Source organism: Rhipicephalus sanguineus, chromosome 1 (assembly GCF_013339695.2).
Source record: "Rhipicephalus sanguineus isolate Rsan-2018 chromosome 1, BIME_Rsan_1.4, whole genome shotgun sequence".
Lineage (NCBI taxonomy): Eukaryota > Metazoa > Arthropoda > Arachnida > Ixodida > Ixodidae > Rhipicephalus > Rhipicephalus sanguineus.
Window position 1 is genome coordinate 192,254,867 of NC_051176.1, and position 27,478 is coordinate 192,282,344.

The 27,478-nt window shown below is 48.6% G+C and overlaps 1 protein-coding gene across 1 annotated transcript; it reads left to right on the top strand.

Annotated features, from left to right (window-relative positions):
- The first annotated feature begins 24,761 nt into the window (after positions 1–24,761).
- On the top strand, positions 24,762–25,334 carry LOC119380952 (uncharacterized). Its single transcript, XM_037649012.1, has one exon. It carries the CDS (start codon positions 24,762–24,764, stop codon positions 25,332–25,334), a length of 573 nt encoding a protein of 190 aa, XP_037504940.1.
- The last annotated feature ends 2,144 nt before the right edge of the window (positions 25,335–27,478 follow it).

Sequence of the window (27,478 nt, forward strand, 5' to 3'; positions counted from 1 at the left end):
GTCGGTTTCAGAGAACGGGGTTGACGTACGTAGAGCAGATAAAATGCACTGCACCTGGTTGTCTCGTCCTGTGCAGTAACGTTGGCAAAAATTATAAATGGCAAGACGGCGTCCCACGTTTTGTGTCCGGAATCAACATACATGCAAATCGTGTTGACGAGAATTCTATTGGTTCTTTCGGTTAAATCGTTAATCTGCGGGTGATACGGGGTGGTGTGACAAAAATCAGACGTAGGAAAGGAGATGATTTTCAAGGGCTCGTTTTATCTTTGTTAGACACAATATGAAGGAGAACTAACAGACAATAACGCCAAGGAAAGTATAGGGGGTGTGATCTGTAGTATTTAGAATATAAATGTGAAGAAAGTAAAGTGGACGAAAAGATGACTTGCCGCCGGCAGGGACCGAACCTGCGACCTTCGAATAACGCGTCCGATGCTCTACCACTGAGCTACAGATAACACCCCCTGTACTTTCCTTGGCGTTATTGTCTGTTAGTTCTCATTAATATTGTGTTTAACAAAGATAAACGAGCCCTTGAAAAAATCATCTGCTTTCCTTCATTCATAGCAAGGGTCTCGTCCTGGCAGACTTGATGCCTTCAGGTAGTATGCGAGGGATTATTGGTCAGCTGCCAGCTCGTAAAAAGATCACGTGCTACGTGACGCCAATAGGCAAAAAAAGAGTGTTCCACACTCGCCGCCATGGCTGCGATTGGCGCTGACTAACACTCCTAGGTTTAAATCAACATATATACCCCACAAAGTGGACGGGAGGATGACCGCCACCGTAGCTCAGTGGTAGAGCATCGGACGCGTTATTCGAAGGTCGCAGGTTCGGTCCCTGCCGGCGGCAAGTCATCTTTTCGTCCACTTTACTTTCTTCACATTTATATTCTAAATACTACAGATCACACCCCCTATACTTTCCTTGGCGTTATTGTCTGTTAGTTCTCCTTCATATTGTGTCTAACAAAGATAAAACGAGCCCTTGAAAATCATCTCCTTTCCTTCATTCATAGCAAGGGTCTCGTCCTGGCAGACTTGATGCCTTCAGGTAGTATGCGAGGGATTATTGGTCAGCTGCCAGCTCGTAAAAAGATCACGTGCTACGTGACGCCAATAGGCAAAAAAAGAGTGTTCCACACTCGCCGCCATGGCTGCGATTGGCGCTGACTAACACTCCTAGGTTTAAATCAACATATATACCCGACAAAGTGGACGGGAGGATGACCGCCGCCGTAGCTCAGTGGTAGAGCATCGGACGCGTTATTCGAAGGTCGCAGGTTCGGTCCCTGCCGGCGGCAAGTCATCTTTTCGTCCACTTTACTTTCTTCACATTTATATTCTAAATACTACAGATCACACCCCCTATACTTTCCTTGGCGTTATTGTCTGTTAGTTCTCCTTCATAAAAATCAGACGTAGCAAGATGAAGGAGGTCTTCAACTACATCGGCAACAAATTGCCGCCCGCAATCACTGATAATGACACATGGGGATCCAGGGCGTAATATGATGTGCGACAGCATGATATGCGAAACTTGCGTGGCTGTCGCAGCAGCAATGGCCGCAGTTTCGGCATAGCGTGTCAAGTGGTCGATACCCACTATAATCCATCGGTCGCCGTTCGTGGATCGCGGGAAAGGGCCGAGCTGGCCCTATACACACACACATATATATATATTGGATGTGCGAATATTCGAAATTTCGAATATTTTTCGAATAGTGTTCGCTATTCGATTCGGTTCGCACAGGAATTTTACTATTCGAACAATTCGAACTTCCCAAAGACAATTATGCAGTCAACGGTTGAACGTGAACCCTACAGATTTTTAATATGCTTCACCTCATAACATTTTCGTATTGCGGCAAAGCTGCCTTTCAAGCTCCGTTACGGTCGAACTTTGTCAAAACACAGTCAACGGCCGATTGGAAGTGGACCCTAGATTTTCAATATGCTTCACCTCATCACACTATAGTATTGCGGCAAAGCTGCCTTTCAAGCTCCGTTGCGGTCGAATTTTGCCAAGAGACAGTGAACGTCCGATTGGAAGTGGTCCCTAAATTTCTAACATGTTTCACCTCATTACACCTTAGTATTGCGGCAAAGCTACCTTTCAAGCTCCGCTAAGGTCGCAAATGTATTAACTCAAGAAAACGCTGGTTCCAACATGGAGATGAAAGATGTGGCAGGGGTGGGGGCTCAGTTAATGCTGTTTTGGACCTGAAATTTGGGAGGAAGTCCGAAAAATCGGACGCCGAAGCTTTTTAGCATCCAAAATTTCAGATGTTCTTATATATCGACGTCTACGAGGCAGATTGGAATTCCGGACTTGAAGGGAGCACACCCTTGTCCGCCACATCAGTTGGGCTTCCACAGAAGTTGAAAGAGGAGGAGAGGCTGAGGAAATGGCATCTTTGCCTATCACGTGTAAAGTGTTGTTGGCAACACTTTGGTTGCACCAAATCATGTACATAAATACAATTCAGCCTCTACATTGCCTCATTCTTGATAAGACAATTATGAAACAGCTCCCCGCCAGCGCTTCATCAACCTAGCAAAAAGAAACACTTTCATGTTGCTATCTGTCACAAATTAGCGTGTTATAAAGCGCGCGCGCAGCCGCTTTCAAGCAGCTACGAGACAGAACAGCGCGAGCCGCGCGACCAAGAAGCGCGAACAACAAAAAAACAAGCATCAAAAGACGCCGGCGCGCCGCATCCTCCTCACCCACTGGAGCCAGACGTAGACAACGCGATCAAGCGCCCGGCAAAGCCTGGATGTTTCTAGAAGGAAGGGGGTACGCAGCACCGAGCGATGCCGCCGCGATTCTAACCTACGAGAAAGCTCTCGCCCTTTCTCTAGCCTCGGCTGTATTGCACGCCGAAGAACCCTCCCGAAGCTTCTGGAAACCGGGGAAGAAGGGATAAAAGCGTGCAAACGACGAGAGTCGGGGAGTCAGTCGAGAAGTCAGCGAAAGAGTGAGCGAGTCAGTCGGCCCGGATATGGTGAAGTTACGCTAAGTGTGGCTCCGTTAGCCAAAGAAGACGTGTTTATGATGGTGTGCGGTCAGTCGATCGTCGATTTGGAAGAATCCGATGACGACACCGTGTGAGCCGTGACAAGTCACGACGACGGTTGAGCTACGACGATCAACGCTGGAGCTGGCGTGAGTGTTTCCTTGAAGAGAAGCATTCGATTACCGTCCAAGTATTGTGGACTGGATACGCCATTATCTATTCAGGACTTTAACTGTCGTTGAATAGTTGTAATGCATGCGATTGCATTCGTAGCGTGTGATCTGTTTGTTTAGCTCCCGTTGTGTAAACGCCATCTGGATTATATTGTGAAGTTGTAACTGGTACCAGCCGAGTGTGCATGTGTTTGCATTATTTGTATTGCCTTAACTGAGAATATATTTAGTTTTCGTTTGTGTTATCGACTCTCGGCTCTGACTCGGTCTTTGGACCACAACCGGCGTTCGCTGGCGCACCAAAGGACCAACTCTAAATTGTCCGCGCTTTCGTGGTACGTTTTCGGAGAGCCGTGACGCCAGCCCTTAGAATCCGCCCGGCGATTGCCAACCCGATTAAAGGGACAAGTGACACTATCTCATAAGAACATACTTAGGGATTCTGTGCAACTTTTCTCTGTAAGTTCACTTCGAAGTATTAGAAAAATGTTTGAGAAATATTCGAAAATTATTTGATTCGATTCGCACTCAATCTTTATTATTCGAATTCGCTTCGCACCCAAAATTTTGCTATTCGCAGCGAATTCAAATAATAAAGATTGAGTGCGAATCGAATCAAATAATTTTCGAATATTTCTCAAACATTTTTCTAATACTTCGAAGTGAACTTACAGAGAAAAGTTGCAGAGAATCCCTAAGTATGTTCTTTCTTATGAGATAGCAACATATATATATATATATATATATATATATATATATATATAGGGCCAGTCCAGTCAGTCCTCCACGTCGGTGCCATCGGCGCCAGTGAAGATAGGTGGATGGCAGATGCGACGGACACCGGGACATGTGGTCGGTGCGGGAGGAAGCGTTTGCTGGGCGGCGTCTTGAGGCATGGTAGATGGCAGGGTAAGGGATCGAAGCTCCAGGGGCATCGAATGGGAGCTCAGCACTCTCCACCAATTTGTTAAGGTGTATATTTGAGGGCACTCAGCGACAATACGCAGTGGCGACAGTCAAGGCAAAGCGCGGACTCTCAGCGCGAGTAGCATTCTTTCAGGAAAAACCAGAGGACGACCTACTAGAAGGCGCTGGAGCGCGCAAGCCATTACGCAGTTCCAAGGCTTCGCTACCATATATATATATATATATATATATATATATATATGCCAGCCTTCTTCAGTGCGCACTAAGGCTGGCCCACCAGCCGAAACGTTTGTGATTATTAAAGGTGTTTCCACGTACGTCGTGGTTCCTCGCTTCCTTTTGACTACGGAGCCAGTGTGCTTCTTTCACCGCCACGTCTATATAATAATAATATATATATATATATATATATATATATATATATATATATATATATATATATATATATATATATTATTATTATTATTATTATTATTATTATTATTATTATTATTATTATTATTATTATTATTAAGAACAAAATGTCGCTGATCGCCTGTTGTGTGTGGGCGTGGCGCCCATTAACACGATGAATTTGTATATAGATTTTAGAAATTCTGGATGCATGTGGCTTGCTTACTCTCAAGCGACTTTAGCATTAAAAAAAAGTGTCGACCGCACATTTCGTGCGCAGATCTTATCTCTTCTTGGGTGTTTTTGTACTCAGCGTATCGCAAACTACGACATCCAACGCCGCTCGTGCAGGCAGTATCGGCTTCGCACACAAGCCGTGCATGGAACGATGGGTCTCGGAACGTAGGGAGGAAGAGTGCAACATCTGCCACTACAGCTACCCGATCCTACGGAAGACGAGGACCTTCTGCGATCTACTACGCCACCCGGAGGGCCGCAAGGAGCCGCTTGTGTACGCGTTGCTGGGCGTCCTCTTCAGCCTGAGCTTGCTGCACGTGTTCGCGTTCGCCTGGATTCTGAGTGTGCGCATGTGGGGGCGCCTGTCCTGGACGTACCAGGTGCTGAACGCCGCTGCTCTCCTGGGCCAGTCCCTACTCTGGTCCGTCTTCCCCTTCGTAGCCTTCAGGTGCGAGGACGTCCCGAACGGGCTGCTCAGCCAACGTTCTTTTTAATTGTACAACACGCCTTTTGCGTGGCGCTCCTGTGATTTGCCTTGCATATTTTCGTCACGAAAGCATTTCTTTCCGGGATATATCATATACCCAGTTTTAATCAAATGCATGGGTATTCGCAATGCCCGCGGTGGCGCGCTGTGCTGTTCAAGATGGCCGCCGCAGGAGGCACGTGCGGACGCACACCCCGTGCCGTTTTTATCGGCGCACACGAAATGAGCTGCACTGAAATGTATATCAGAGCAAAGTACTTGCCCAAATTATGGGAAGTGCCAAATGCTTGCCACCTCAGTTTTTGCCGCGGTGTGAAAGGTTATATTTAGGCTCCGTGTCCACGCATAAACGATGCATTGCGAAATCCTGTGCGCGCTGAAAACTGTGTGAACTAGAATTGTCGTATGAAATGAACGGCACTCCGAGGTACGAACCAAGCCATGCCCGACGGATTAGCCTCAGTAATAGGTCGCTCGAGTAACACCATCGTTGCTGCACGGGATCGCATGTTTAACGTGACGATGGTTTCTGAACATAGTGGGCCATCCAGCTGTCAGGAACGCGGAGTTACGGAACGCAAGCACGTCTTTGCGGCGTTCAACGTCTCACTCAGTAGTGCCTGGGTCACAGTCATGCAATCAAACAGTCATGCTCAGACTCTATAGCCGTGCGGGTTCGATCCGCAGCTCGAAACATGAATTTCGAAAAGAATGCACGCGCATGCACACGCAACACCAAATTCTTAGACGTTGCGAAAATTCGTCCAACAACAACGCAGTTCGGACGGTACAGGTGAAGTTTATTTGGCAACACAGCGGCGCGGATAGTGCCATGAGTGCACATAACCCTTTCGCCTCCGCTCGTCGAGCCTGTTGGCGGCATACGGCGCTCCATAAAATCCACACTAAGTTGCGCTACATGCATCGCGTCAGAAGAATTATGCTTTTATTTTGATCTCGACGCTACTCGTGAAAAGACCTTAAAACACGAGAAGACGTGAAGTGCAACTCACTCCTCGTGAGTTCATCTTCATCGTTGCTATCCCTGTCGGTGCTTTCACAGCCTTCTCTGTCCAGGGAAAAATCCTCGTAGTCAAGATGGATGCTTTCAAGATCACTGTTAAAAGCAATCTGAACAACTTTCTCTTGTGAGAGCCCTCGACTTCTTCACGTCACCATGTGAACATTTTGCTATCATGTGGGAAAATATATTCATCTGGTGTCAACAAGGTCAGTGTTGTACCCGTTACTCGAAAACAGGAACGAAAGCTCGTTCCTAGTTCCTTCCCAAATTAGAAACGAGTTCCCGTTACAAGTTTCTTTAATGCGAAAGAGACGCGTTCCAGTTACATTTCGAACATTGTAAAGTGTCGTTACTTTAACGTTACATTTGATTCTTTAAATAACAGAGTGTCGGATAATACTGAGGCGAAATAAAGTGAGCAATTTAAAACTCGCATTGAATTACGTATACGAATTTGAACATCGCTGGCCGTATATTATCTGGAGATAAAAAGAGGCCAATGAAACGCACGTTGACGATTTTTTTTTTTTTCGGGGAGAGCCGATTTTTTCTCTTGTCACCCATTCGCTCCTCTGGGTTTACTGAGCCCACGTGTTCACCTGACTCTATCGAAAATTATCTACAGGAATGTTATGCTCAGTACTAAAAGCAGGCTAATGGGCCTATAGTTATTAAATTTGTTAGCATCTTCCTTGTTACAGATTCGTATGATGTTAGAACTTTTCAAACTATGGACCACTTTGAAGTCCTGGGGCATTGTGATCAAATGGTCGCAATGTTTTTCGCGCAGAACATATCCTTAAATTTTTATCATATCGTCTGTTATTCCATCTTCTCCTGCCGCTTTTTCATGGCACATGTCTTGCAGAGCCCTTCTAACCTCATAGCTATAGCTAATATTTACACATGGGAGTTATGTAATCTCATCTTGCCTACTTCCACTCGAATTATTTACAAACCTGTTGAAGCTCGCGAACTTATTTACATAATTGAAATAGTCGTGCTCTTCAGAGAGCCCTTTTGGCTGTGGTGTTTTGTATACAGCGTTCGCCCAGCGTTCACTCCCGACAAGTCGTTCCTGTGCATGACAAATTCTGAGCCCGACGCTCTCGCCGCCTACATGTAATTATTCATTTCTATGGGATCAATGTTTTTGTTGGGCTTAACCAACTCGCCAGAATATGATCAGTACTGTGAATAATAGCTGCTTGTGCTTTTAGCAATAGCTATCTGAACACGACGCAGCCAACAACGCAATGACGCTGGAGGCTGCGAGCGACGAGATGAGAGGTCGGAAAGCAGCAGAATGGGTCAGGGAGCAAACAGGGGTAGCAGATGTAATGCGTAGGACAGACAAGCGGCGGTCACTTAGAACAACGGAATGGTTACCTCGGACAGGAATATATATATATATATATATATATATATATATATATATATATATATATATATATATATATATATATATATATATATATATATATATATATATATATATATGTGTGTGTGTGTCTGTGTGTGTGTGTGAAGGCGAGACTCTGGCTGAAACGTCGAAATAAACAACGTTGTGACTTCTCACGGAGGATCTACTTGACTATATATATATATATATATATATAGGGTAAATTGGAGGTCATTGGGAGAGGCCATCGCCCTGCAGTGGACATGAAATAGGCTGATGATGATGCTGTAGCTAACGTGTATATAGCGCTTCCATATTCCGACTGGACAACAGCCACTTTTCGACCTCGTTTGGCGACGCAAGTTTCCTGTTGGCTCCATGGCTGCTTTCTGGCTACTTTCAAACTTCTCATTTGGCGCATGAAGTAGCCATTTTTATTATTATTTGCAGATAAAATACGTTGTTTCTAAGCATTTCTGTCGTTTGAGCCGATGCGCGCCTGCGTCCTCCATCCACCAGCATTCTGGTGCGCACCGAGGCACCCTTTTGCAGAGCTTGGTCCGCCCGCAAATACAGGGTGGCGAAGTTGCGTGCATGTCGGGAAACGCGTGGCCAGCAGGCTGCTCATGCTGCCCGCCATCTATGCTGATGCTACGCACAAGTTTCTGCGAGTCATTCTGATGCGCACTGTGTGTTGACGTGTAAATTTGACAAAAACAAAGATCCGCAACAAAATGAAGCTGGTGCGTTCATCTTTAATCAGATCTCATTATCTGAAGCTGGAATCGTACTATGTAAACTCTAATTAAATTCGGTCTACAGCTTCAAGGAAAAACTGTTTCACTGTTTAATGTTCCTACTGATTTGCTGGCTGGAATGTTCTAATATTACTCTGTATCTGGCAAGAATATCTTTTTTACATAATCTGTATGCACGCGCAATTAATTTATTATAAATTGTTAATTCATTAGCAACTTATGGTCTTGCTAATTCAAAATGGTATTATTTATTGATCAATACTAAAGACTCTACTCATACGCTTCTGTTCTACTCGGCTACAAATTTGGCGGTAATATTAAACGGCATGGCTACTTTGGCTGATTTTGGTTTGAGTTATGGCTCCTTTTCAAGTTGACCCAACGGCAACCCTGAAGAGCAACACCTCCCCCCCCCCCCCACCCCTCTCTTCGGGAAAATGAAAACGCTGCGCCTGTGGCATAGATGATACACGTACAAATATTCCAGGCGAATTTTGACCGTCTCCCTCACTGTACACCTGCGAGGGTGAGCCGAGAAGCTTGATGGGCTTATGCTCGCCGTTTTCTCGCTGCCCATTCTTGGAGGTCACGCGTGATCGAGCACGGCTGCAGGCATCTTCTGCGGGTTCCAGTGCAAACCGAGATGACGGGTGGCTTCACGTGCACCGTCTTACTGCGTGTAAAAGCTTTCCCTCCTCGCTTCCCGCCTTTTCATCACGCGCCAGCATTCTGACGGCACCCGCGGTTATCGAGTGAGATCCGTTCATGCTCTTCTGCGCGCACGTGAGACAACATATCTTTACAACATGTACAAGAACATTCTTTTTGCAGTTTATGCATGCCGATATGACTAATCTTCTTTCGTACAATTGTCTAGTACTTTGCTATCATTATCGAAGCGTCGCATTTCGGGCGGAACTGTGATTTTATTGAACAGTTCTACATAAAGCGCCTGCATTTAAACGTCAACCGCTTTTTTCGTATACGTTCCCTTGTATTTTATACCGCTTTATATTTTCTGCAATATGTCTGCTCCTGCTGAACGGCGCACTCTGTAATGTATATATGTAACTTGCAAGCTACAAATATGCGACGCAACGCAAACATTGCGCAAACAGAAACAGGAAAAAAAAGACAATGGAGAGCCGTTGTAACGTAGTAAAACAGGAGCCCGCATGCTTTTAACGATGTGCCCCTGTGGCTAGTCAGAAAATATTAAATAAATTTTGTCGTATGTTACACTGAAAATTATATATTTCACTTGAGGCATATGATACCCACTTCATTTATTTGAAACGCGAGAAATCGGCGTCACGTATACGTTTAAACTAAATGCTTCTTTCTCCGATGACAATACAGTATTCGACTATGTTATCGCACACGCGACCGTGATCGAGCTTCATAGGGCACAAACTCGCTGCTTCCATGGCGTTCACAATACTGTACATACATGTCCGCAGGATGGCGTGGGAGAGCTCTTGCCGCTGGTGCCTGATGAACGCCGAGATGCTCATCCTGTTACCGGAGGACAGCGAAGGCCGACCGACACGCGGCGGCCATCCTTTATGCCAAGCCCGGAAGACGCCGCTGGCTCCCAACTGATGCAGATGATGCGAAGCTCGCATAAAAATTTGTTTGTGGCTTTGGTAGCAAATAAAAGCGGCCCCGCCCACCCGTGTGTGTGGCTGCACTTACATGAATGATGGCGGCTCTGAAGTCGGTTCGCGTGAGAAATGCTTGCAAGGAATAAAAAGCACAGCCGCCGCTGAGCTGAAAGCGTGTGCTGGAGTCGGCGTCCTATAGACAAAAATTACAGCGAAAAACCAATGACACGATGATTGTCGCAGTGAACGCCTAAAGCAGAGGTCTCAAACACGCGGCCCGTCGACGTTTCGCTAGCGGCCCGGCCCGCACATGACTGTCTTCGTCTCATATTTTTTATTGCGATAACAATTATATGGACAGTCTCGACGGGTTTTTGCCGTCGCCGTCACGTCACTCCCGCATGAAGTCCAAATCGATAAGATCCCCCCGCTCATCATCGTATGTTCTACCGCGGGTAAAAGCGCGCGAGCGGGGGCGACGAACGCGGCCGAAGCAGAGGTCAAACGAGCCGGCCCATTTCCGTCGCTCGGAAGGTGCATGCGATAGCATCACATCGCTCGGGAGGCCTGCCGTCGAAGCAGCCAGGAAACGCCCTGCCCGTTTTTAACGACCATGAAAAGACGCGAGGAGGGTGGGTGTCGCGCCAGCAGCCTCTTTGAACTTTGAACTTTGAAAGGATTGACCAAGAAGCCTGCGGTAAGAGGGAAAAGGCTAAAATTCTGTGTATCAGTAAAACCTCGGTGATACGATCACGGGTCGTACGAATTTCGGGGTGATAAGAATTTTTCTGTGGTCCCGGCCAAGGTCCATTAGCCTGCAATGTATTGGAGTACGGTTGTTGCGAACCAACTTGCACCCCGCGACATGTGATACGAACGTACGCTAGCGCACAGGTACGAACAGGTGCTGCCCAGGCTGTCGCGGAAGACGCGGCAGTCACGCGCGGGTGCAGGCATGCGCGCTGCGTGACAATCAGCGGTGCATCGTTGCCTCCGAGATAGTGCGCGCGAATCTTGGAGGCCCTTAGGCGCTTTCGCGTTTAGATTACAGATGACGTTGACGTCGCGTTTTTTTTTTTTTTCGACGCGTTGACGCATGTTCCTGTGCTCGAGGCAGCAGCGTCTTTTTACTGTGTTAACACGTGCCTGCCACGTCGATGCAAGCCATGTCCCCGCAATCAGACGTTCTATGAAACAAGACTGCAACTTGGGCTGCGGGTCCGTCATGAAGTCCCATTAAAAGTGGACGAAGAGCCCAAGAGACGAAGCGGACGGTCTTGGCAAAGGAGCTGGCCTCTATCTATTGTGTGCAAAGCGCTTCTTAAAGGGACACTAAAGGCAAATAACAATTTATGTCAGAGTAAAAGCTCAATGTATGACAACGTCTAAAACGGCAATATTATCAACAGCAGTGCCCTACTTAACGAGAAATTAAGCTAAATGTATCACACGATGAGCGCCACGAGTGGGACATTTTGGAAGTGAACCCGATGACGTGTGAGAGTCTGAATACAATTAATCGCTAGCAATCAAACTAGCTGCAATAAAAAAAGAACCTTCCGTGCATCAAGAGACGTAATAAAATGCTGCTTGTTCGTTTCTCTTCTATTCATGGAAAAAAGAATTGGCGTTGCCATGGGGAACGGCGCGCGTGGTTCAAAAGTTCCGTTTTCGCCGAACTGTGCTTCGTCCGGCGCCCTGCTTCGCTCACGCGGTCGCGTCTCAGTGGTAGTTTCGGTATCGCGTACTGCCGCGTGTGTTTTGCGCGCTCGTGAAAGTCGCTCTGACAGAAAGTTCGACAAAGTCCCGCGTGCATGTGATGTTGCCGGACGCCCGAATGGTGCACGCCACCAGTGCACGCCGCCGCGCATAGAAGCGGGCAACGTTGGGCACGGCAACAGTGACGCGCGAAATACCGCTTTCAGGCGGGTGATTTGAAGTGCGCTAAAGCGATGCGGACCACTAAAACGTGATTTTGTTTCAAAATAAGCACTTCCTTGGCATAAAAGTAGCACTACGAAGTTTCTGGACCGCTATTTCAACAATCAACGTCGACTTAATATTTGCCTTTAGTGTCCCTTTAAGTCACTTTCGCTGCAGTACTATGTGTCATGCAGAAAAGCGTTGTAAGATTAGGAAGGGGCTGCTAGCAGTCACGGGGCACAACAAATCTGGTTCAATAATTACACACGCGCGCATGTACCGTATATTTACGAGTACAATTATGATCGTTGACGTCTAAAAACTTTACTGTAATCATTCAGAGCTGTTCATGACGTCGCTGCGGCCCTGAGGAACACTGAATCAAAATGTATGCCAACTTTCTTTTGTCGCGTACTAATTTTCCATGTTTTCTGGTAATACGAATTTCGAATGATACGAATATTTTTGGTAACCCCGCGAGATTCGTATTACCGAGGTTTTACTTATACGATCTGGGAATAGATTAATTTTGGAGGGTGATTTCTTGAAAGTATTATTCGGTGGCATTAAAGCAAGATCAATAAAACGATAAATTTTGTGAGGGTTCATGGAAATTTTTGCATTTATGCCCTTTGCATCACTGAGGTATTAGCGAATGGCCATCAAATTTTCTTATTGGTATCCATCATAAAATGTCGCTCATACCCACTACGTAGGATTGACAGAGAAATGGGTGCATTATTTCAATGCATACTTGTGCACCAAAGGTTTAAAATTTGTGAGCTGATATAGAGTAAATAATATTTAATTTATAAAGTATATCAGTAATTTTTTAAAATATGGCACAATATAGCAGGACATATGCCTACATGTAGCTGTATCTGCGGAATAAAAACGAAAGAATAACTGATTTATGTTAATTCCAGGCAATTCAAATTTAGGCAGGGAACGCGGCAACACAATTTCGTGAAGTACTCGGACGCCCATCACCCTTCCGTTACAGGATTCGCTATACAAGAATTTTACTATGCAGTTATAACCTGGGTAATGTAATTATTTTGTGCAGATGACCGTTTCAGAGAGCATGCCTTGACTACTAAAAAAAAAAGAAAAAAGAAAGAAAGAAAAGGAACGAATGCATTTCCTGAATGACTCGAACTCTTTCGCATGTGAGGTATTCTCTCGTGATGCAAAGATTCTTGGCAAAAACTGTAATGAGCAAGCTCGCTTGTTACTGTAAGGGTTTGGCTCGGGGAGGGTTGCGCGTTAGTGAACCTTCTGTCAGTCTATACTCGAAAATTATGGATTTAGATACCTCGACGCGTATATCAGTTTGTCATTCTGTTGCTGTGCATATACTCACGTCTTCTGTTTTCACTTAACACACCTGCGCATGCGCGTACCACATACGTTTATTTCATGACGATGTTGTGGAATAAACAGTTCAAAGTAGCGCTTGTCCTGTGTCTAACCTTCTTTTGTGCGGTGTTCTTTCTTGCGCTACTAATATATTGTCAATTAAAAGCTTTAAAGCTGCCGAACCATTAGAAAGGATCGCGTATCATCATCAGCAGCAGCATCAGCACAATGAACAGTGGCCTCCTATCTCGTGAGAAGTCACGTGTGCAGCTATGTAGATGTAGGTGCACACGTGTATACATTCCAGCTGTGTAGTTCCGCATCACGTGTCACACCAGGTGAACTGCGTAACCTGTGCGTGCGCGCATTGAAGCGGGCCATGCATTAAAAAATTTGGCACATCCCACGCTGCGGAAATCAATTTTATGCGAAGCAGTCAGCCTATGCGGCATATTTTGCTTTGAGCCAAGCGTTACGAGGTGAATCGATGTTTTTGTGTAAATTGATATAGTTTTGCTGATACCGTGGGCTTGCCAGGCACGTCGACTGCACTGGCGTGTAATGTGTAGCTCATGGTCTGCCGTAACATTAAACGTTGTCATTCACGCCGCAACAAAGACGTCACTTGCTCCGCAACGAAGTGCACGCTGCGGTGCGATGATCTGCATATTATAAGCAGAGGTTCTCGGCATATTCGAGCAACTCCTGACTATGCATACCATGCTGAGTCACATGAGTACATATGTAATACTTATCACATTTTTATAAAAGCAGATAGCCAGCACTGCAACCACAATTGGAGTTACCCCGACATGATCCTTCCCACAGGGTATTTTTCCAAAGCAGTTTGAAGCACTGTTCTTCAGCAACCATAGCGCAATAAAGAACACGGGACAAGAAAGAGGCCATGTCTTCGGCGGCGTCTTTGCCGCGAACGTAACAATTAGAGATATTCATCATCGGATGTTAAGGGCGATATTGAAACTGACGGCGCCCGGTGCGCTGGAAACGCGACCTCTCCGTTACGTCAGACCGGAACTACCCGTGGCAAGGAAGTGACGAAATTTGAATCAAGGCGCGCCGAAGCAGAATCTGGTCAGGAAAATCGGCAAGCATTCTGAAATACACGAGGAGGAGAAACATGGAGTTGAAGTTCAGCGTGCGAGAGTCCACTGCGGCTAGGATACCTTGGGTCCTGGCGGTTGCCTCTGCCCGCTCCGTGACCCAGACTTGTGTTTCCGGGTCGGAGCTGAGCAGCGTGGCCTCCCATTGCTGAGCGGTAGTGATATGCGCAACCTGGGGATTTTCAAGTTGCTGCGTTTGAGGGCAGCCCCAGAGGATGTGCAGATTTGCGTCCTCTCTTTGGCAGAGTTTACAACAGCTGGAGTAAACTGAGCGGTTAATGCGCGATAGAATAAAGGTGGCTGAGAAGGTATTCGTTCGTAGTTGCCTCCAAATGATTTCCTTTCTCTTCTTTAGTTTTGTGCGCTGAGGGATACACTAATCTGGCTTGACGGTAACGTTGCGTTATGTCCTGAAATGTTACCATGCGGTCGCGTGCCGACGGCCCCCGACTCTCCGCTCCGGTACCCTCATTTCCGGTTGGTGAATGGCCTTCGGCTCGGTGAATGAGTGCTCGAGCACGATTGTGGGTGGCCTCATTACCGAGAAGCGACGCATGGGCTGGAGCCCAGATGATTTGTATGGTGCAGTGGTTACGATTGCGATTGAGGATGGAATTAGCCTTAGGGGATATTCGACCCCGTGCGAAATTTCTGACGGCAGATTTGGATGATGATGAAAACATTCCCTTATTAAAGTGCGAAGAAAACGGGGAGGGTCCCTATTCCGGGACTCCTATGACAACCTCTGCGATAGCCCGGGCCCGCTGGTTGAGCACCCGACAGACCTCGGGGGTGCCGTCGCTAAGGGTGCCTTCCCACTGCTCTGGGGTACGGGTGGACTGAAGGATTGGTGGGAGGGCAGGGAAGTAGGCAGCGGTGCACTCTGGAGTCACTTATTATAATGGTACTATTGGCAGAAGAAGAGGCGGCAGCCTAGGACCTCTGATATAGCGGTTTTTATCGATCCGCCCGACATGAGTCGTCCTTCGTGATTGACAACGGCCAATGAGATGGCCGGTCGATTTGGCATTTCCACCGCGTCCACGTACGTTACGGCCTTATTTGATTGATGACGCGTGTGGAGGGTTTTGGCCATATGACTGCTCTTCTGTCTGCATGGTGTACAGGGTGCATATTGCGAGGTATGGGCGTGATCTTAAGGTGTTGCCGCTGTTCCAATGCAATGTCTACTTTGGGGTTCATTGTTGGTGTGTGTATCTGACACCCGTTTCTGTTAGAGCGAAACGGCCCGCTGGTGTCTGTGAGAGTCTTTAGTATTCAGCCGTAAGGTGTGCTTCTGTCATATGGCGAATAGTTTGGCCGTTGATGTGCGCATCGGGAGTCCTGTGGCCACTTTGTGTACCTTTCGGAGTAAAGTTCCGGCTAGGGCCTTCTCTGACGATGTTAGGCGAAGGTATGGTGGAGTGTAGGTAACCCTGCTGAGCACGAATGCCTGAACTAATCGGCGTAGGTGCGCTTCCTTCATACCGGTGCGTCTGTTGCTGATTCTCATTATCAGTCGCAGTGTTTGTATCACAGCACTCTCCAGTTTTTCCACTGTTTCCGAGTTCCTGCTTGTGTTTTGGGCAAGCAGGCCCAGAATTCTAAGCTTAGAAACTTCCGGGATGGTGCAATAGCTTGCGGGCACGAGAATTTTGCTTTGTTGACTTTGTGCGCCATGTTTACATCGAAGACCGCGTAGGACGAGCAGCTCCGATTTATGCGGAGAACACGCGAGTCCTCTTGAGTGGACATAGTCCTCAACCATTGTTGGGCTGCTGTCTGAAGAGTTTCTTCTATGTGCGCGTCACTTCCCTTGTTAACCCAGAGAGTAATGTCGTCTGCATAAATACTGTGAGATCGGGTACTTGGTTTAACTTTGATGGCAAACTTGCCATGACTACGCACACCACAGTTTATACTAGCAATAAATAAATTGACCGCGTATCTGCGTGCTTCGCTGCAAATGTCGTCTAAAGACGATAGAAGAGGCGCTGCGTGAGATATGAACGCCATCTGGCAATACGTCGGGAAACGTGAATGCTGTGTTGCGGGCTGGTAGTCCCGGCGCAGCAGCAGGCGAAGACCGGCGGTGACCAACGCGACCGGCGGGGACGCCAGCCAGCCCGAACACGCGGTTTGGCGCGAAGCGCCGAAGCAGAAGAAACGTCCGCACTCAACGAGTACTCTCCACACACTCTTTTATATTCACGTCGCCTAGGTAAAGCAGGAATGCCAGAGCGGCGCCCCATGGCACTTGTACAGTGCAATACTGAACCGAAACCGAAACACAACAATGAGCTCGTGCAGAGGGCACGGAGGAAGCCAAGTTTCGGCGCAGTCGCATTTTCAGCGCAGCATAAGAAACTAGGGTCTCTAGAATTACGTATCTATGTTTTGTTATACATATATACGATGGACACGATGATGCCGCCTTCCATGTACCCACCTACTGAGTACGCTCAAGAAGCTATTGCCCGCGCCGACCATGCACGTCAAGTTGCGCGTGTTCGGTTAACCGAATCGCAAGCGGGCCAACAATCTCGCTATGATCGCCGTCACAGAAACGCCCACTTTCTTCCTGGATCTCTTGTCCTCCTTTGGTCTCCAGCACGACGTGTTGGGCTTTCTGAAAAGCTCCTCTTCCCGTACACCGGACCATACCGTGTATGCCGCCAAGTGACCGACGTGACGTATGAAATCGAGCCATTGTCTTCGTCCTCGTCGACTCAGCCCCGCACCGACATTGTTCACGTTGTCCGTCTGTAGCCCTATCACATACCGGAACCCACCGACGCGTGTGTATAGTGAGCATCCTCGCGACCGTCTTTGCCCGGGCGCACCGAGTCGGTGCTTTCACCGCCGGCGGGTAATGTTATGTGCCGCTTACCTAGAGGACGAAGAGGAAGAGGACGTGTTTGTTGCTGCTTTCGCCATCTTGGTTGTCACCCCTACCTCTGTGGTTGTGTAAATACTGTAAATACAGCCTTCTTCTGTCGTCTCCCCGTAACAGTATTTTCTATTAAAGGAACACACCACCTAATACTTACCTAGTGATGTTGCGCCTCAGATATGCGTAATGTTTGCTTTTTGATCAACAATGTACACAAGTATGAACGTAGTCAGCCGTCCACGATGGCTGGCCCTTGGGCAAGTGGTTCAACTTTGGCCGAGTGGCTGAATCGAGGGACGTGCCGACAAACAGAAAGACAGACAGAAAGACAGACCAAAATTTCTGCGTTTAAGTTTAAAATTGGGGGACGCTTAAGCTTCGCCTTTAAGAGTTGAACGCGATAGCGATATCCGGCCCCATCCTCATCGTCACACATCCTCACACACACGCCCGCACACACACTCGACATGCCTATAGTAAATGTAAAGGTTTACGCCCTCTTCAACAGCACTTTTATAACAGTGTGCCCGCTACGTGCGTGTAAGAGAATGCGCGCACTAATGTGTATGCCCTTGGTAATGGGTGGCATGCTTTAAACCAGCAGCAATTACGCCCGTGATACCTTTTTGAAGTTGCAATGCACCTACTACGTGTTCGTAAGGGGATTCACGCAGTATAATGTGTGTGCCTTTTGTAATGGGTCTTTTGGCCTTTGCTTTCATAAATTGTCCCTAGTGTGAATCTGAGGAGAATCTACGTCTTATTTTGTTCGCATGTCAACCGACCATGCTTCTGCAGATATGCGCAGATAAGAATAACATAGAACACTTAACAGGACGGTATGAATGGCCAACTATAGCGTTCATACTGTTCATTCGTAACTCTATAGCTCTCAAACTAAACATTTGTGAAATAGACCGCCACCCGTAGCTACTGCAACCGGCGCGTATCACAAACTGCAGCGTCGAGTGCCATGCGACGGCTCGTCTGCTTGCACATAACGCTACTTTTTGACAGGCTCATCGTGCCACAGCGTTTAACGACACCCAGGTGTAGGAAAGAGAAGAAAAAAAAAAGCTTTATTCATCCCACGAGGAGAGACGAGCAGAAAAGAAGCGAAGGTGCTCTGTCTGGCGGCGAGGTGGGACGAGTGCCTGTCGAGGCATTCAGGTAAGCTGGCGCACCAAGAAGGCTGCCACGATGCCAGTCAGGACACTGAGCAGTACCACGTTTACCAGAATGCAGGCCTGCACAAACAGTATCTGCGCTTAGCGAAGCGGTCAAGTGGGCGGTGCATATGCTTTAAATGTCTATAGACTCGCCTGCTCCATCGCGCTGCGGTTGGCCAGTGAAGCAGCCGAGGCCGGCAGCAGCGGTGCGGCCAGGCTGGCCACCGAGAACTGGCTGCGGCTGTCGGTGTCTTTGGTGCGGGAGGAGCTAGGCTCACGAGACGGCCTAGCGAAGTAGCCAGGCGGAGGTCCCACAGGAGGCACCGGCAGCACAGAAGCGACGCGCCCTGCGACGCGACGAGCTCTTGGTTTAGCCACTCCTCTATATAGCAGTCAAGCTTTCGGCGGAAATACTGGTCCGGAAGGATGTTAGAAAATTAAAAAATGAAGCAACAGACCTGTCGACATTGCAAAAATGACGTTTCATGGGTTGAGAACCTCCATAGGTTCCTTGTCCACATGAGGCGGGCAAGACGCCGTCGTTTGCAAGCAAAGGTCTGCCCCAAGAGCGCGAATAGACCAACGACAGAATATGGAGTATTGAAGGACGGCAGACTAGGCGAGTTGGTTTAAATCCGTGGTACCTGAAAAACGGCTCAAAAGAGGCGGGGCCAAGAAAGAGGACACATACGACGCTGTACTTGTGAGTTTATTTAAAAACAAAAAAACAAAAAAAAACGTTTAGCTTGCTTTAGCCATATATCAAGCATATATATGTGCATGTTCACTGTCAAAGAGAACACCCATAAAAACGTAAACAGCGTAAAATGTACAGCGTCCTGTGTTCATAGGCGTATCTACCGTGGTGGCAAGGGGGGCGCTAGCACACCCACTGAAAAATGTTAGCCCACCCCCCCTCCCCACTTTCGACAGTGGTCGTTGTCGGCTGCAGACTGGGAAACTAACAAGCCAGGCAAAGTTTTACTTGAACGCAGCAATAATTATGTAGCAAAATTTGCCTATACCATTCTACTGTCACGACTGTCCTCCGTGTCTCATGACCACGCACTGTAGGCACTAGGGCTCCCTATGCGACGCTTTCGCACTTCGCGCTCGAGTTTTGCAGAGGAGGTTACTGCTCAGCAGGGGGTCTATAACATTAAAACAATCTGTCATGATTTTATTTTGTCCTGTCTGGCCTGAAATGTACGTAATCGGCGACGCAAATACGGGCGGGAAGCAGTAGTAAACGTTTTATAGCCTGATCAAACGCTCTTCCCGTTTCAAGTTTGCAGAAGTGTCGAGTATTTTAGTTGTGCCGAGCCAGGGGAATTAAAAAAAAGGTTCCCGCTTCAGTCTCCGATTAACCTGCTTCACCTTGCTTATCATATAGTAGCCTGCAGTGTTGCGGAATGGGCGCCTCCATTCCATTGCAATTCCATTCCAATTCCATTCCGGGGAATTAGAACTTGCCGCGATTCCATTCCTTTTATATCCTCGGAATGATAAACTTATCCCATTCCAACTCCGGAAATGGCCGGCCAGTTCAATTCCATTCCTGTAATTCCTCAACGTAGGAAAGGCATCTTGATACTTTTATCGAGTTAAGGAGCAACACAGTCTATATAAGGACAGAATTGTAGGCGCGTTGCTTATAAATGTACCGTGCTTGTAATCAGCCAAGCCATTTTAAAAATACTGCTTTACTGTTAAATTCGAGGCTCTGACTAATGTTTGAAGTTTGAAAAACAGCGCATAGGAGGAAAACGTAATCTATTTTCGGTAATTTCATTCCCATTCCATTCCGTGAAAAAGACGGTTAATTCCATTCCCATTCCATTTCTCCAAGCGCTGTCCCCATTCCATTCCCATTCCGGGGTCGCGAATATGTGGAATGATTCCGGAGTCATTCCAATTCCGGAGTGGCAACTCCGCAACCGTGACTGGTAGCCTGCAGCGATCGCGGCGGCTGGTAACAAGGCCATAAATAAGGCCGCGTGGACTCGAGCACATTGAGAAGCCCAGCTTTCAAGTTTGCCCCGTAACTTGATCTACCTGACCAGGGAGATGATCAGCGTCCACGGTTTTCAGGGCTAAGAAGACTGCCCACCTGCAAAAGATTGTCTGTTCCCAATAATGTTTATTTCACTCTCTACGTCTGTCTCAGCAAGCACGAATTTACTGAGTTGTATGCACGCAAAGAGAGCTCAGCAGCTCAGCATCGTTATACTACAACTGAAAGTATCTATTATGTGCATATGAATCCATCTCGCCAGCTGTTATAAGTAGCCGCTGCCAATGTGATTGGCGGGCAGCCTTCTTGAACTACATTCAGAATGAGACACTGGTTATTGCTAAGCATAGTAATGCGCTGTTTATTGTGCACACTTCATTTTAACGCCGCGGGTTTCTGCTGTCTTGTAACGTCGCGTAACAAGCAGGCGATTTTATGGCACTCCGTATGAAGTTCACGCCTTGAAGTTGTTCAGTAACGCATCTTGTCTTATTGAAGTGTTTTCTTTTTTTTCTTTTCTTTTTTTTTTTTTTGCTGTACGCGTTCGCTAAAATTGTTTTCTTTGCTTGTCGGCTTGCCATGATTTTCAAATTTCTATTGACGCCATCTGTTTGATGGAAGCGCCAGTTCTGTCACATGTGTTTACACGCCCTTGCAGTCGCCTGCTCTTGTCACCGCTGCATGACTCGCCTTGATGAGGCGCCCCTAACACGTGATAGATCACGTGTTAGGGGCGCCTTATACCACGTGTCTACTTAAAGGGCCTTGCTGTATCGTGCGTTCCCTGATGAAGGCCGGTCCCCGGCTGAAACGTTAGAACAATAAAAAGTTTTCGTTTTGCACGTCCTCTCCTTCGTACAGTGGCGTAGCCAGGGGGAGGGGGGGGCACACCGGGCCCGTGCATCCCCCTCCCCCCCCCGTAATGTTTTTTCCGATGGCATACAGAGCACAAAATGACACTCGATCATACCTGCCTGCCCGACCCCCACTTGGGGGTCGGGCCTGCCCTACCCCCACGTGTTAGACGTGAAGCTTCCTCCCTTTTGGACCAGCGACCCGGCACTTTGGTTCGCCCAAGTAGAATCGCAGTTCGCCGCCCGCCGCATCACCGCCGACCACACCAAGTACCACCACGTGGTCGCCAACATTCCACCTGCCACAGCGAGCGAGGTGCGCGACATTCTGCTTGCCCCACCAGCCGAAGATGCCTATCGAGTGCTCAAAGAGACGCTGATTCGCCGTCTAACCCCTTCGGAGCCGGAGCGCCTGCAGCAGCTGCTACGCGAGACCGAACTGGGCGACCGCCGACCCAGCCAACTGTTGCGCCACATGCAGCAACTAGCGGGCTGCACAGCAGGTCTCGACAGTCGCCTGGTGCAGGAGCTTTTCCTTCAAAGACTGCCCGCAACCGTGCGGATAGGCGTCACGGCCTCCGGAGAGACGGACGTTTCCAAGATCGCTGAAATGGCTGACCGACTCATGGCCGTCAACACGCCAGCAGTTGCCACGGTGCTCGCCGAAGCCTCGCCCTCTCCCGCCTTGTTGGAGATTCGTGCGGAAATTTCTCGCCTCGCCGACACCGTCGCGGCACTACAGTCGCTACAGTCAAGCGGAAGCCAAAGCACACGGCGGAGTGCTATACAACAACAGCGGCAGCTGTGCTGGTACCACCGCAAGTTCGGTGATGCGCGCCGCCGTGCGAGAAATCGGGAAACGCGCCGAGCCAGCACTGACGGCGACAAGTGCCACCGGCTCAGCGTAAAGTCGCCCGTCGGTCTTCTTCCTGACTGATCGCGAGAAAGGCACCCGTTTCCTGGTCGACACTGGGGCAGAAGTGAGCGTTGTGCCAGCGTCGCCAGCCGATCGCAAAGGCCCGTGTTCGTCACCGTTGCAAGCGGTCAATAACACGACGATACCGACGTACGGGCACCGCTCACTCTCGCTAGACCTGGGCTTCAAGAGGACATTTCGGTGGATATTCGTGGTAGCTGATGTAAAATTTGCTATCCTGGGAGCGGACTTCTTGCGTCACTTTGGACTGCTTGTTGATGTACGCAACCGGCGTATACAGGATCCCCTCTCACAAGCAGAAGTGTGCGGAAAGCCGTCTAAGCATCCGCGCCTATACGCTCGTGATACCACCGGGCACCGCCCGTTTTACGGCTATCCTACGCGAGTTCCCCGAGCTGACGCGGCCGCCACAGACCGGCGGGGTCGTCACACACAATGTATTTCACCACATTTCCACCACAAGGCCCCCGGTTTACGCACGCCCACGCCGCCTGTCCCCCCAGAAGCTTCAAGTAGCACGACAGGAGTTCGACCACATGCTCGAGCGTGGCATAATCCGCCCATCCGCTAGCCCTTGGGCATCTCCACTACACATGGTGCCAAAGTCTACACCAGGAGACTGGCGGCCCTGCGGGGATTATCGAGCCCTCAACCGAGCAACCGTGCCCGACCGTTATCCGCTACCTCATATTCACGACGTCACGGCCAACCTGCATGGTGCGACACTTTTCTCCAAGATCGACCTCGTACGTGCCTACCATCAAATTCCCATGGCCTCAGAAGACATCCCGAAGACGGCGATAACGCCATTCGGCCTGTTCGAGTTTCTCCGCATGCCTTTCGTCTTGAGAAACTCCGGACAGACATTCCAGCGCTTTATTAACGGCGTTTTGCACGGCCTCGACTTCTGTCATGCGTACCTCGACCATCTACTCATCGCAAGCAGCTCACCAGATGAACATGAGGTGCATCTGCGATCCGTGTTTCAGCGCCTGGCAGAGCATGGAATACTGGTGAACACGGACAAGTCTGAGTTTGGTGTGCACAAGCTGACGTTTCTTGGTCACGTCATCTCGAACTCCGGAATTAAACCTCATCCAGACAAGGTTAAAGCTGTCGAGCAGTTCCCACAACCCAACACTAAACGTCAGCTCCGTGAGTTCCTTGGTCTCGTGAACTACTACCGCCGTTTCATCCCCCAGTGTGCTACTATTCTACAGCCTCTCCACCTCCTGCTGTCGACACACGAAGGTGCCGCTAAGGATACCAAGGATGCCGCTAAGGAGCTCTACTGGACGGAGGGCGCCCAAGCGGCCTTCCAAGAGATCAAGAGACGTCTTGCCGACGCCGCGCTTCTTACTTACCCGCAACCGGGAGTTCCGCAGTGCGTCATGGTCGACGCATCGAACGTAGCTGTGGGTGCCGCACTTCAACGTTTCTCATCAAAGGAGTGTGGCGACCAATCGCTTTCTTTTCCCGGAAACTGACATCCACCGAACAGCGGTACAGCACCTTCGGGCGCGAACTGCTGGCCGTCTACGCGACAATCCGGCACTTCCGGCATTACCTAGAAGGTACCGAATTCTTTGTCTTGACGGACCACAAGCCTCTCATGTACGTATGCCTTGCGTTCACTAAATGCTGAGGGGGGCGCCCATACAGCCCGCGAACTGCGGCAGATGTCATACATATCTGAATTTACCACGGACATCCGCCACATCAAAGGAGTCGACAACGCTGTCGCCGATGCCCTTTCGCGCAGTCCGGTCAGCGCCATAACCTGTCCCACAGGAATAGATCTCAACAAAATGGCGGCTGCTCAACGGGATGACGACGAATTGCGCCGCCTACAAGAAACGTCGACGTCACTAAACCTGCAGTGGTTACCCTTGCCAGGTACAGAAGGGCTTTGCTGCGACACGTCTACTAGCAAGTCACGACCATTTGTGTCTGTGCACTTCCGTCGCGAAGTATTCGCATCGCTACACGAGATGTCACACCCGGGAATCGAGCTACGCAAAAGCTCCTAACGGCACGTTTCGTATGGCCCGGCATCAACCGCGATTCCCGACAATGGACTCGTGAGTGTCTCGCATGCCAGCGCTCCAAGGTACAGCGTCACACCGTGACACCGTTGGAGACGTTTCCCGGGCCAAATGCTCGATTCGACCACATACACGTGGACATCGTCGGGCCGTTGCCACCCTGTCAGGGCCAAATGTATCTGCTAACTTGTGTTGACCGTTTCACGCGTTGGGCAGAGGCTGTTCCCATGCCAGACGTCACAGCCGAAACTGTTGCTCGTGCTTTCGTCAGTCACTGGTTCTGTCGCTTTGGCGTGCCATCATCCATTACAACCGACAGAGGAAGCCAATTCGAGTCCGCATTATTCGCCAGTCTAACAAAGCTCATCGGTGCTTCGCGCATCAGAACGACTGCCTACCATCCGATGAGTAATGGAATGGTTGAGCGATTCCACCGACAGTTGAAAGCCGCACTCATGGCAAGCGAAGAACACTCCTGGGTCGAAGCACTGCCTATTGTACTCTGGGGCATACGCACTGCGTTCAAGGCGGACGTCGGCTGCAGCGCTGCAGAACTTGTCTACGGCACAACCCTGCGTCTGCCTGGCGAGTTCTTTGTGCCTGACCAGCAACAAACCCACATCCCTGCTGGCGACTACGCATCTCGCCTACGTCACATCATGACAAAACTTCGACCGACACCTCCACGACAGCCCACAGAAAGAAGCATATATGTGAGCAGCGAACTCGAGTCGTGTAGCCACATCTTTCTGCTCAACGATGTAGTACGAAGATCACTACAAGCACCGTACGACGGACCCTTCAGAGTTATCCGCCACGGAAGAAAAACTATTACCATCGAAAGGCATGGCCGCCAGGAAGTGGTGTCATTTGACAGAGTTAAGCCGGTACACATGGAGACCAACCAGTCCACGACAGCAACCTCCGCCCTTCCACTGAAACCTGCCGAACAGCGCCACATCCCACACCAGCGACGGACACCCAAGTGACTGAAAAATATCACACACGCAGTGGAAGACGGACAGGTGCGCCAAATCGCCTCAACCTGTAGCCGCGTTAGCCACGTTTCATTTCGCTCGTGCTCTCACTAGGGGGGGAGTATACTGTGGTGAACTCTAAATGCGCCGCGGTGCAGCCGTGGCGCTGCCAGCGTGAGGGAGAACGATATTCCCTTTCCTCCCTCTGCGCCGTAACAAAGGCACGAAGGAGGCGCGGAGAGGGAGAGAAGGAAAACCAGTTCGCTGAGAAATAAAACCAGTTGGTACGGAGACTCAACAACACGCCTCGTCTCTGCGTCGCTCACGCGTACCAACAAAGTTGAGTAGGGGGGAATGGCTCTTCTTTGGCGATTATTTATGCGTTATCCCTATCAATACAATTATCAAAAGCCTCCACGTGGTCTGCAACGGTGTTGGACTGATCTTTCTTGTTCCTTACATCCCGATGGTGCTTTTAAACTCTAGTTGTTTCTCCGATTTGTAAATGGGAAAAACAGCGCGAAAGGAGACCTAGCACAAGTGAAGCAACAACGCAGGACGAGCGCTGGTCCTTCGTGTGTAGTACGTCTCCTTTCGCGCTGTTTTTCTAGAAGTGTGCGAATATTCGAAAATTTCGAATAACGAATCGAATAGCGCTCTGTACTCGAATCGAATAGTGCATATTCGAAAGACCGAATATTTTTCGGATATTTTTCGAATAATCGGCAACAACGAAAAATGCTCGAACGAACGAGACATCGGAACAGTTTTCATCACCGAATTACCCAGATTGCATGCAGCCCATGCACTTACGGGACTATCGACGACTGGGTGAAGGCGTTTGTGCTTGAAGCTCCAGTGTCGTCGACATGTGTCATCAATCCACAACATGATATGAGATGACATCAATCCTGTACCATGACATTCATGATAATGTCAATCATGAAACTTGCTCAATATTTATGCATCAATTTTATTTAGAAGCTGTTGACAAAGTACCACTTTGAATACTATAGTCACTGCTATACTTCAGCCTGCAGTTACAAAATATTTCGAAGGTTGTTCCCGCTGTATACGAGCTTACCTCAGTTTACATAATTGTGATATTTGTTTTTCGGTTAAGAGTAATCGTAATGGTCCTTTGTTAAAGCTTGCGAATATTTGTTTCAAAATAAATGTCGAATTCTTGGGATGTTTTAAAAATTGTTACCTTAACAATCTAGGGCTGCTTTCGTAATGGTTGTCTTACTGTTCGAAAACTGTTCGAACAGTATCCGATTTGCATTCGATTTGTATTGGTATTCGATTCGGTGTCAACACTATTCGATTCGGTTCTGAAATTCACTATTCGCACACCCATGTGTTTTACAGCGAAAGCTGTTATGAGATCATTTCACCGGCCGTTTTTGGCGCCGTAGTTGTCCGCCGCCGCCGCCGCCGGTGTCCGTAACCAGTATCGCTCGAAATAAGAAAAAAAACTCCAGGATGGAACGAGGTTCGAACCTGGGCCCTCTGCGTGGGAGCCCAGTATTCAACCTCTGAGCCATGCCGGTGCTTGAAACTGCTTTGCAAAAAGGTCCTATACAGGCTTCATGTCGGAAAGGAACCACATTAGCATATGCAATATAGCGTGGTAGAAGAGTAAAATAAGCGCCAAGCGTCGCACAACGCGAATTCTGTAACCAGGCGTCACACAATGCGAATTGCGCAACGAGTAGGTTGTTGAATGCTTCCAACCCATTACAAAGGACTCTGCCATAATTCTTCATCGTCATCAGGCACAGCATCAACAAAGTGCGCATAATGCCTTACATGCGTATAGCAGGTACCAACGCTCTCCGTAGAATGACGAAAAATGGCACAGTGCCTGCTGCCCTACTTCTCAAAAAGTACAATGATTTATAGCGTAGTGGGTTCCTCACAAGCGCACTTGTATTGGTTGCCAAGGAAGCCCATAAGCGCATGATCCACTTCCTCGGGGTCTCAGTAAAATTACACTGATTTATAGCGTAGTGGGTTCCTCGCAAGTGCACTTGTATTGGTTGCCAAGGAAGCCCATAAGCGCATGATCCATTTCCTCGGGGTCTCAGTAAAGTTCTTCGCCCCCCCCCCCCCCCCCCCCCCCCGTCTCTCTCCCACGTCAACGTATGTTATAC

What these genes read in the sequence shown, in the direction of transcription:
- LOC119380952 (XM_037649012.1), top strand. Translation starts at nt 24,762, where the DNA reads ATGGTTGAGCGATTCCACCGACAGTTGAAAGCCGCACTCATGGCAAGC.